This window comes from Helianthus annuus, chromosome 14, assembly GCF_002127325.2.
Source record: "Helianthus annuus cultivar XRQ/B chromosome 14, HanXRQr2.0-SUNRISE, whole genome shotgun sequence".
NCBI classification, from domain to species: domain Eukaryota; kingdom Viridiplantae; phylum Streptophyta; class Magnoliopsida; order Asterales; family Asteraceae; genus Helianthus; species Helianthus annuus.
In genome coordinates this window covers 150,082,839-150,094,484 of record NC_035446.2, presented here as the reverse complement: position 1 = coordinate 150,094,484, position 11,646 = coordinate 150,082,839, and the positions used below count along the sequence as shown (strand labels likewise).

Sequence of the window (11,646 nt, the reverse complement as noted above, 5' to 3'; positions counted from 1 at the left end):
TTAGTTTAGTGCTTATATAGGGTCGTAAGGTAAGCGATCTAAACAATCGCTTACACTTTCGAACCCGACCCATTTGGTCGATCATTAGGATCCGACCAAGCACATTAGGTGACCATAGCTGTAACCTTCCGAGGTTATACCTTATGGTCACGATGTTAGGCGTTCCAAACGCATTCTACGGGAACGACGCGTTAAGGTAGCATAAGCTACCTAAACGGGTCGTAAGCACTTAGGTTAGGTTTCATTTTAGTATGTAGGCTTTGTTAAACCATATTACACGAGTCTCCATACTCGTTTGGTTTACGAACCCGCATACTATCCGATCCTCCGATTTAGGTCCGGTATATTAACATAGCTACCTATTAGGTGCCGTTTGATATCCCGTGATCTCTAGCATTATTTGGTTATTATACAAGAACTTCAAAGCAATCTCAGGTGAGTACATTGAACCCCTCTTTTACTGTTTTCCAAACTGTTTTGGGGTGAAACACATGTGCCTACTTGTTACTTTCATGCTTTCCTGTTTTCACATCATATACTTGCTATGTTCTTTAGTACACTGATTAGTACATGATTTACAATACATTATTCTGCTACATATGTTTACTTAGCATATTAAGCACATTGTTTTACATTACCTTTTCTGCTATGTATGTTGACTGAGCATGGTAGCACATTGATTTGCATGACTTTTATGCTATGTATGCCCATTGTGTGCGTACTTAGTACATCATTTTACACTACATTTTATGCTATGTATGCCCATTGTGTGCGTACTTAGTACAATTATTCATCCCATGCCTACATTTTGGTATGACATTTGGTTTGTTTAAATTATACAATGTACATTCATTAACACCGATCATGCCGCCCGTTAGTAGGTAGTGGTACCATAGGAATTGACAACTCCCGTTCCGGACATCCTAGGTTGGTTTGGATGAAAGGAATGACCGAATTCGATTCACATAACTTAGATAAACCTTTAATTTGTTTAAGGGTTTATCGCCACAATCTCAAGGCTTGGATGTATGCATTTTCACAATACTGCATAAATGTTTGTATCAGTATAGCATGCATTTGTTCCACAAAACATAACTTTGATTTAAACCATGTTTTACTTCAATACCTTGTTTTTGTGCATTTTACATATGGTTTAGTTGATATATTTCACTTACCATACATGATATATTTTGGGTACACATTACATGATCTACATTAAACATAAACATTTTGACATTTATATACACATTTGGTGGGTTACATTGAACATAGACATTTCGATATGGTTTACACAATAACACTTGACAATTAACTTATACATGAACAATTTACATGGTGGTTGGTTTGGGTAAATGATTTAAGTAACGAAACAGGTGTAATACGATACAAACATGGTGGATATGCCGCTGGTACTTCCTATATATAAGTGTTTGTATAATATTACATATCGTAGCGTTATCTAAATCATTTCAGGTTAGACATATTACGTTTTACACAAATAACATATTCTTCCCAAGACATTATTTTTACCAACAACTTATCTTATACAAATCATTTTACTTGGTTATTCGTTTAACCTTACATTTATTTATACATATCATCTGGTTTTATCGTTTTTCAAATGATTTACAAGACAAAACGATTTACAAGGTTCATGACTGACTGTTATTAAACGTTTTCTTTAAACTCAAGTCATGAATCCCATTTTCACAAAACCTATGTATCTCACAGGCATTTTTATGCTGACGTACCTACTTTCATATATGTTTTCAGGAACTGTCGCTTAGGATGATGAATGTGATATTAGGGCGGACCTGTGCCTTAGAGACATAAAACGAAGATAGACTAGTTTAATTATGTTATAAACACTTTATTTCCTGTTTTGAAACGATGTAACACTCGTGTTTAATAAATAAAATATAACTTTGTATGCCATAGTTGTGAAACAATTAATTCTGTCCCAACACTCCCCGGCGTTTCCGCCGCGGTTGCATGTTATACGCGGCCGGGGTGTGACACCATAGTTAAGGGTTTGCATTAAGGGTTAACTTCCATCAAGAAATGATCTGGCTAAATGGATCAAACATCCGTTTATGATCATAACAGTGGGTTCGCACGGACGGACTAAGTCCATCCGTACAAACGGACAATCTTCTGTGTTTCATGTTTTGATTTTAATTTATGTTTTCACACATGATCGTCATCCTTTGATCGTTTTATTTACTGATTTGAATAATTGAAACAATTTACTCAACGGTTGCAATTAAATCCGATTATAAATTAAACTATTCACGACATTTACAGTCGGTTCGCACGAACGGACTAAGTCCATCGGCACGAACCGACAACCTCCTAAACAAAATCATTTATCTTCAATTTTAACATAAGCTACTGCACCTGATTACTTCATTTACTGTTTTGAATGATTTACTTTACTGTTTTACAATCAAATCAGTTTGTATCAAACCATAACAGTCCGGTCCGTTTTTACTAAAAACGTTGATCCGCACCATGGACTATGTCCATCCGTACGAATCAATCTGTTACTCGTTTTATCCCGTACATTTCACGTATTTTAACAATCTGATCCAACACCCTCTGCGACAGAATACTTATACTCTCGTTTAAACATTTAAGTGTAATCTCGGTGCTCGAAACCTCATTAACTCCGCTCGCGGTTTAAGTAGAACCTTACACAAAAACAGTGAGTATACTCGATCCCATTTTCGTTTTAAACACTTTGGGTGCAACATGTATATTATACAAAAACACACAACACTATAAGACTTGTTTATTCAAATCACACTCTATCCACGTTTAAGCATGAAAACATGTTATACATGTTAATCTCATATGCTCTGTATACATTGTGTTTATATGCTCATTAACTTTGCTAGCCTACCTTAACAATTATAGCGCTATAAGATTAACGCGCCGCCCTGATTCTTTGGGTATTGTTAAGTAAAACATGTTACACCCTCTTCGTCTCGACGACGTTGGGTAATCACGATAGCATTGGAAACTTTGGTTTGACATATAGTTTACATCATTCAGCATATTAGTAACTTGTATGCATTATTCATGTTGGATATGAGCACATTAAAACATTTTTATTATTATGCTACGAATTCAAACTTGTATACTCGCCAACATATTTGTTGAACTTTATTTTAATACATGTTGCAGGTTGAATGATAAGGCTATTGAAGAAACAAGTTAGGGTGGACTAGAAACACACTTTAGAAATAAAGAATGTTTTGGTTTTATGTTTTATACAATTTGATCATGTTTGGAACAATGTATGACATTCTAATATTTATGAACTCTTGATTAATTTATATTGTCACAAAATTAGTGTTATGACGCTATGAACAATCATGTTTTCGTCTCACTTCGATGTTTCCGCCATCGGTTGGGGCGTGACAGTCATTTCAGTGGTATAGATGACAACGGGGACACTCATATCAGCATTGATGGGCAAGTAGTCCTAGAGAAAACTAAGTTTAAGTATTTAGGATCGTTTGTACAGAGGGATGGGGAGTTGGATAGTGACGTAGCTCACTGCGTCCAAGTTGGATGGTGTAGGTGGAGAGCAACCATCGGTGTATTGTGCGACAAGAGATTCCCAACTAAATTAAAGGGAAAATTTTAAAAGGTTGTAGTTAGACCTGCTATGTTATACGGAATAAAATGTTGGGCCATCAAGAAGACACAAGCTCGTAAGCTGGAGGTAGCAAAGATGAGGATGTTGAGGTGGATGTGTGGGCACACTAGGTTGGATAGGATAAGAAATGAGGTTTTTAGGGAGAGGTTAGGAGTAGCTAGTATATCAGATAAGATAAGGGAGGGAAGGTTAAGATGGTTTGGGCATGTCAGGAGAAGACAAGCGACATCCGCGCTTAAATAGAAAGTCTCATTATGTAGGGGCGAAGAAGTAGAAGTGGGCCGAAACTGACTTGGGAGGAGCGAATTAGAAAGGATTTGTTACACTTACACCTCTCTGAGGACATGATTGAGGATAGGAGTTCGTGGAGACGTAGTATTAAGGTCAAAGACTTTTAGTGGGTATTACCTCTTTGTATTAGTTTATTGTCCTAGGAGCTTAGTAGGTTTACTTAGTGTCTTAAAAGGATTGTGCATGTCATCTCCTGTCTAATGTGTTATGAGTGTGTTAATTGTCTGATAGCTTACTAAGATTTTTATTAGGACAATACAATAATTTTTTTGAACTACCTTTTGTCTAGCTGTGTGCAATTGTATGTTTGCTATGGCTCTTATATATGGAATCGTCATTGGAGCTGATGGTCTCACCAGAAGCAGTCTCTCTGTCCCTTGGGATAAAGGTAAGGTGTGCCTACATCGCAACCTCCCCAGACCCTACTAATAGTTGTTATGGCTATGGGTGAGATTATACTGGGTATGATTGATTGATTGAAGATGAGGCAGTTAACACCGCTAGTTAGAGCCATGGAATCCATGACTATGTATGGGAGGAGGAGTAAAGGTAGGTTCAAAATGACTTGTGATGAGCGATAAGCAAAATTTGTCAGAGTTGTATCTCTCTGAGGATATGATACATGATAGGGGTCTATGGAGACGTAAGATTAAGGTTAAGGACTTTTAAAAGAAGAGGGAAGGGGGAGGGGGGTTCCTAACTTGCTTGGAGGGGCTTAGAGTTCCTATTTACACGTACTTATCTTCCAACATCTATGTATATATGTGGTCTTATGACTTTTATATTTGTTTATACTTTACTATGTTACTCATCCACAACATTTTGTCTATTATTTTGTTGATGTATATGTCCATATCTTAAGGCAAAGTTATTATTTGGTAGTAGTGTTTGGGTTTTTTTGAAAGTGGTATCTCTATCTCTAGAGATAAGGGTAAGATTTATCTATATTCCAACTCTTTCAAACTTTATCAGTAATTTTTTTATTTGTAGGATTTACCGAGTATATGTTTATTGTTCTTGTTTACTTAAGGTAAGTTAACATGTCTGCTAGCTATGTTTGTTTTTTTATAATTTAACAATTTAGTTTTTATAGCAAACATATTACAAAAATTGAAAAGTGATACATTATCTTAATAAATATGGAAGAGACAAATTGATTGGTTTTCCAATGCGATGATGCTGAGGTGTTAGATTTTTGGTGCTATCTTCTTAAATTTGGTTTTAATTATTTGTGGGTAGTGAATATATATGGAGTACTCTGAGTACATGTTTGGTGGGACCTAGTAGCTTTATTTCTTTGGTCCCCATTTTTGCAAAACCGGACAAATGTGGTGCTCCACCAAACTGCGAACTCCCATAAATCCAAGAGGGGTAAATCGTGGTGGTCTGACGGATTGGATTGAACTATTACATCACTCACAATTTTATTCGTGTAAAAAAAATATATATAATTCTAACCTGTAGGGAGGGTTTAAATGAGAACGCTAAATATTGTGAGAACCGTAACAACAAATTAAAAAACCGCAAGAACTTGGTCAAAAACAATTCAAATTCAAAAAAATTTTCTACCTTTATCATTATTACTCGAATACAATGTTAGAAATTTAATTTACACGTTTAAATTTACGTGAATTCGTAAATAAAGAAAATTTACACATGTGTAAGTTTGCCATTTACACATGTGTAAATGTGTTATATTTACACATGTGTAAAAAAATCTAAAAACAGTGATTTTGAAAGGAGAAATGAATTATTTGATGTTGTAAATTCTTTTTTTGATGTTGTCTCTTAATTACAATGAGTTTTGTATTAAAAAATTGGTTTTGATTGGTTTTTTCATTCGTTCTCACGGTTCTCGCAATATTTAGCGTTCTCAAGATAACCCCCCTAACCTGTATATGTTTAAAGTTTTATAACTCGAACGACTTAGTTAACTCATTTGTTTAAACATGTTTAATGGGTTGTTGAGTAGTAACTCGAACACGATCTAAATTTTTTTGAACGGCCGAACACAATCTAATTAACTTATAATTATTACTACTTTTTTTACCGACTAAACTTGCATACCATAGGGTTGAACTAGGAGTGTGCACGGTTTTGTTTTTGGGCAAAACAAAAACCGAAATGTCGGTTTTTGGTTTTTGAAAACCGTTTGGTTTTTGGTTTTTGAAAACTGTTTGGTTTCGGTTTTTCGGCTTTTACACCGGTTCGGTTTTTTCGGTTTTTGAAACAAAGTTGTGTAAGATTCAAAAATAAAAGGTATAATTTAAAATTTAAGAATATTTCTTATATGTTTACATTTAAGTTATTTTTATGTGTCTCCAAAGTTTTTATTAAGACATTTTCTTTTATAATACTTTAAAGATTATTTAATTTTTATACTAAATGTTGTTATTTGTTGTACGCAATAAATAAAATATCTTATTTATAAATAAACACGTTAATATTTTTATTATAAATACTTAATATTCAAGAATAAAATTACGAATTTTTAATAGCATGAGATAAACAACTTAAACTTAAACATAAAAATATATGTTTTTTTTTCCTTTCGGTTCGGTTTTTTCGGTTATTAAAAATAGTTATCCGAAGCCGAACCGAAATTTTTGGTTATTAAAAATCCGAAAACCAAACCTTCGACTTTTGTTTCGGTTAGGTTTTTTGGTTCGGTTTTGTCGGTTATTTCGGTTACGATTTGGTTATTTTGGTTTCCTGCTCACCCCTAGGTTGAACCCTTGAGCTTTTGCTATCCTAAACCCTAATCTATCTCATCAATATTAGTGGGCTATTCCCAAACGGATTAGTAATATTATATATCATAAGACCGCCCGTAATGGGGCGTGTTTTATAAAAAAAATTCGAACAAAACGCCGAATCACGCCCCCATGCCACTACACCCCGGCGTTTTGGGGCGATATTCGACAAAAAAAGGCCCAAGGCGTTTTTTGAAACACGCTGAAGGGGCTTGTGGCAATGGTTGATTGACCAATGGGGCTTGTGGCAATGGTTGACTGACCAATGGGGCATTGTGGCATTATTTAATTTAAGAAAAAATAATTGTGTAATTAATGGAAGGGGCGCTATTGGACATTATTCCCACTACGCCACTTTTGCAAAAACGCCCAATAATGCCCCCATACTGACTGGACTGCCACATGGCAGAAAACGCCCCAGGATGGAGGCATTATTCGACAAACGACTACGCATGGTCTAATAAATATAAGTATACATTTAATATACAAAATCAAACATATATTTAAAAACTTACTATAGTTTATTCTTAAACAAGTTCCATTTATAAAAATTAGTGGGAAACCCGCACGATGCAGCAAGGGTAACACTTTGCATTGCTATACTCGTTTACTGTAGTTTTTTACTCATATATATTTATTATAACATCATTGTGGTGGATATACGTCATAAAATTAAAATATAGCTCATATAGGAACACATGAATAAGGAAAAATAAGTCTTAAACATAAACTATTAAGTACGACATCATGAAATCACTAATGCAAAAGTAACACATGAATAATAAGGAAAAATGAGTCTTAAACGTAAAAGTTAAAAACTAAAAGTTCAAGTGCGAATTACTTGCATCATCATGAATTCAATTTAGTCATACGCGTTATGTATCTCAATTACCTCAGCTATATTGTTACACCATCATTTATCGTCATTAAGAGGGATCCCAAGATTTTCTTTTATCTCTTTCTGGTTGACTATTTCATCTTTTGAAGGGTGAGTATCTTCTCTTTTAATTGACATATCAATAGTTAGAGCAGGTTTAACCACTGAAACAATCACATACTTCTCTTTTATAGTGATATGTATTGAACATAAAACACCATTCACCCGAAAAGAATGTTACCATCCGTTTTTCGCTTTTGTTTTATATTTTAATGATCAACAGGAATTTCATTAAATCAAGCAAGATGCTAGAATAAGGGGTTATCTGCATATTCCGTCAACCACAACTATTAATGAAGTCACGTACACAATGAGTTCGATTCCCACAAAGGGGGTTTTTCCAAATTTATTGGGTTTCCTCCTGAATTGGTGTATATGCATTATTGCCTAGTGGAGATAGATATGATCGGGTGGTTCTGCTGTTGGCACGATGATACTCCAGTGGTCCGTCAGCGATCCAAATTTGCCGTTCAAAAAAAAAAAAAAAACGTACACAACAAACTCCAAATAGGCGACAAGGAACACCCTAACTGAGTTAGCAACTCCAAAATTGCATTGACTTTTTTATTTTTGAACAACTAATTTTTCCCCTAAAATACTTACACCTCTCAAGGATTGAACCTTGGTCTCCCCACAAGAGATAATTCCTCTTGACCACTAGGCTATAACCTAACTGACAATGCTTCCAAAATTGCATTGACTAAAAAATGGTTGCAATGCCAATTTCCTTAGTGGGTTGTAAAAATGGATAAATGCAGAGTAGTTGTGATGTCTTGAATGCCCTCCTCCACACGGGGAGATGAACATTTTTAATGTAGAGATACCCTAGACAAGTGTACCCTTAACGAGGAGTCTGTTGTCGTATGTTGTAGCGCCCCAAACAACGCCATTGGACTTGCAAGAGGTCCAAGATATTATCCGCTGGACCAACATATCAATCCTTGGTTCGTATGTCACTGGTTACACTTTCATGTTAGAACATGTAATGTGTAGCGCCAAGACATTTAATACAAGTTAACTCTTTATGTATTGAGGTGTCTCGTTAGTTCAAAAGCCGTGACACTAGCGCCAGAAACGGAAGTGCACGTTTGTAGCATTGGTTGGTTCGGGACCATGACTTGATAACACAAGCCGATCTGAAGCCAGTAGGTTATAAGGGTGTAAGGGGTGCTTACCTAAGAGGTGAGTCCCCTCTCTTACGCCCAACCAATCCTCGTGTGCCACGTCAACTCCCCTCTTAAACTCCCCTAACACCCTAAATTGATGGCGGCACTCCCCTCTTAGGTGAATTGGTTTTTTTTTTAAAAAAAAAAAAAAAAAAAAAAAAAAGAAAGAAAAGCATTGATTGGTCAAGCTCTCCCTCTCTCCTCCCTCTCTTCGGTGAACCCCCACCCATTTCACTCCCCTCACCCACTCACCTAAGGGATGACGGCAGTGTTCCCCTTAGGTAAATGGGGTCACCGAATGCATTCCACTCTTACACCCCGTACACCCTAACACCAGATACACCTAATTTCATCAGTAGGTTGCAACACCAGATACACCTAATTTAGGCCAGCCTTAGTCCACAATTCCCTTTAACACACAATCAATAAACAATTCCAATTTCATGTCCCCTAATTCCATTAATTAAATTCACATGTAATCCATGAACTCACTCGGATAAGCACATGCCACGCGGTTCCATATTACCCCCTATCCCTCACCAGTCTGCATCACCTCTATTCATTATTATTTCCCCCCATTCTCATCTTCCCTACCATGTTGACCTGTTCACCCCACCTCACACACCACACGTGAGGGTCAAACTCGTCATTTCACCTCCTATAATAGTTATTAAGATCACTATTTAAACCCCCTCCCCCCATTCCCAAACCAACACCCTCAATCTCCCACATGCACGTCTGTTAAACAAGAAAGAAAAATATGGGTAGTAACACTAGTTACACTACCACATTGTTGATTACAGCTGTTTTGGTGTTAGTTATTGGGACCGCCGTTAACGTTAACGCCTGCCCGCCGTCAGATAGGGCAGCGTTACTGGCTTTCAAAGCTGCCTTACACGAGCCTTACTTGGGCATCTTTAAGTCATGGACGGGTAACGACTGTTGTAACAAATGGTACGGCGTTAGTTGTGACCCGGTTACTAAACGGGTTGCTGACATAAACCTACGTGGAGAGTCCGAAGACCCGATTTTCCAACGCGCGCATCGGACCGGGTACATGAACGGGTCCATTTCTCCAGCTATTTGTAATCTTAAAAGGCTATCCAGTGTAATTATCGCCGACTGGAAGGGTATTTCCGGAAGAATACCTAAATGCATCACATCTCTTCCGTTTCTTCGTATTTTAGATCTCATCGGAAACCGAATCTCCGGCGAGATTCCGTTCGATATCGGAAAACTCAAGCGGTTATCGGTTCTCAACGTCGCCGATAACCGGATCTCCGGTAGAATGCCGAGATCTATCGCTAACCTGCAGTCGTTAATGCATCTAGATCTACGTAACAATTTGATTTCCGGAACTATACCTATAAACTTCGGGAAGCTTCGGATGCTCAGCCGTGCTTTATTGTCCGGAAACCGGATCTACGGTCAGATTCCGTACACGATATCCTACATCTACCGTCTCTCAGATCTAGATCTCTCGTTAAACCGGATCTCCGGTTCAATTCCTGAATCTCTCGGTAAAATGGCGGTTTTAGCGACATTAAACCTTGACGGAAACAGAATTTCCGGTAAGTTACCGGCTACGTTGATGAATTCAAGCATTAGCATATTAAATTTAAGCAGAAATGCTATTGAAGGCAACATACCTGACGTGTTCGGGCCTAGATCTTACTTCATGATGATGGATTTGAGTCATAATAATCTGAAAGGACCGATACCGAAGTCGATAGCGTCGGCGTCGTATATCGGACACCTTGATCTGAGTTATAATCATCTCTGTGGAGCGATTCCGGCGGTTTCGTGGTTCGAGCATCTTGAAGCGTCGTCGTTTGTTAACAATGACTGTTTGTGTGGAAAGCCTCTGAAGAGTTGTTGACTGTGTTGTTAGTTTACTTGATGGTTCTCCGTTCTCCGGTGGCTTATCGGTGAAATTGACGGGAGTTTGTTGGAGTTCCGGTGGCCGGACGGGAGGTTTATGAAGTACGTAGATATAGTGTGACGTGGCGAAGGAGGGAAAAGAGATTTGAAGTGGGTCACGTTATTATTAAAAATATTAATGCGTATCCATTGATTGTACTTATGGTATATTAAAAATATGTTGTGATTATTAAATATGTATGTCACGTTTTTAATTATGTAAAAGTACGCTGAAATATTCGTCCCTTCGTTGTCTTTTTATAACGTTTCGTGTGTGTATAAGTGAATGGATATATGTTAATGTTTAGCTGAATTTATTATTATTATTATTATTATTATTATTATTATTATTATTATTCTTATTATTATTCTTATTCTTATTCTTATTCTTATTCTTATTCTTATTATGAATTATGAATATTGGTCAGAATAATAATCTTAGTCCTCTAATTGTGTGAACTATAATTTATTTATATAGTTTTTCTTGTATTTATTTTTCTTTTTAATATAGTTTAAGTTATATTTATTAAATTTAAATTTATATATAAATTTTATAAGATTTATAAATATATAAACTTGTAAAAATTAAATAAGTATATTGATTTATAGCAATAAAATTTAAGTTACGGTTGAATTTTTGATAAAATTTATGAACTTCATAGGAAATATATATATCTTCTTGTTTATAAATTGAAACCAAGTTGGTTATTAAAATAAATAAAATGATATCAAAACTGATGTAAAAGTTAGTTTTTTTTTGAAAGGTATACTTCATTAAGAACCACCGACACCCTCAAACCGAGGGGGCCAAAAACACAACCAACTACATAATTACAAATTTACACCAATCATTCCAAGACAAATTTTTATACCTAGATCTATTTTTGAACCACAAATAACCCGACGCTTTCACCT

At 36.1% G+C, this 11,646-nt stretch overlaps 1 protein-coding gene across 1 annotated transcript; it reads left to right on the top strand.

The window, feature by feature from the left end:
• Window positions 1-9,492: 9,492 nt before the first annotated feature.
• On the top strand, window positions 9,493-11,057 carry LOC110898880 (DNA damage-repair/toleration protein DRT100). The gene has a single exon (XM_022145737.2). It carries the CDS (start codon window positions 9,572-9,574, stop codon window positions 10,688-10,690), a length of 1,119 nt encoding a protein of 372 aa, XP_022001429.1. The 5' UTR covers window positions 9,493-9,571; the 3' UTR covers window positions 10,691-11,057.
• Window positions 11,058-11,646: the final 589 nt, after the last annotated feature.

Excerpts from the sequence above, each read along its gene's own strand:
- LOC110898880 (XM_022145737.2), top strand. The coding sequence starts at position 9,572 with ATGGGTAGTAACACTAGTTACACTACCACATTGTTGATTACAGCTGTT.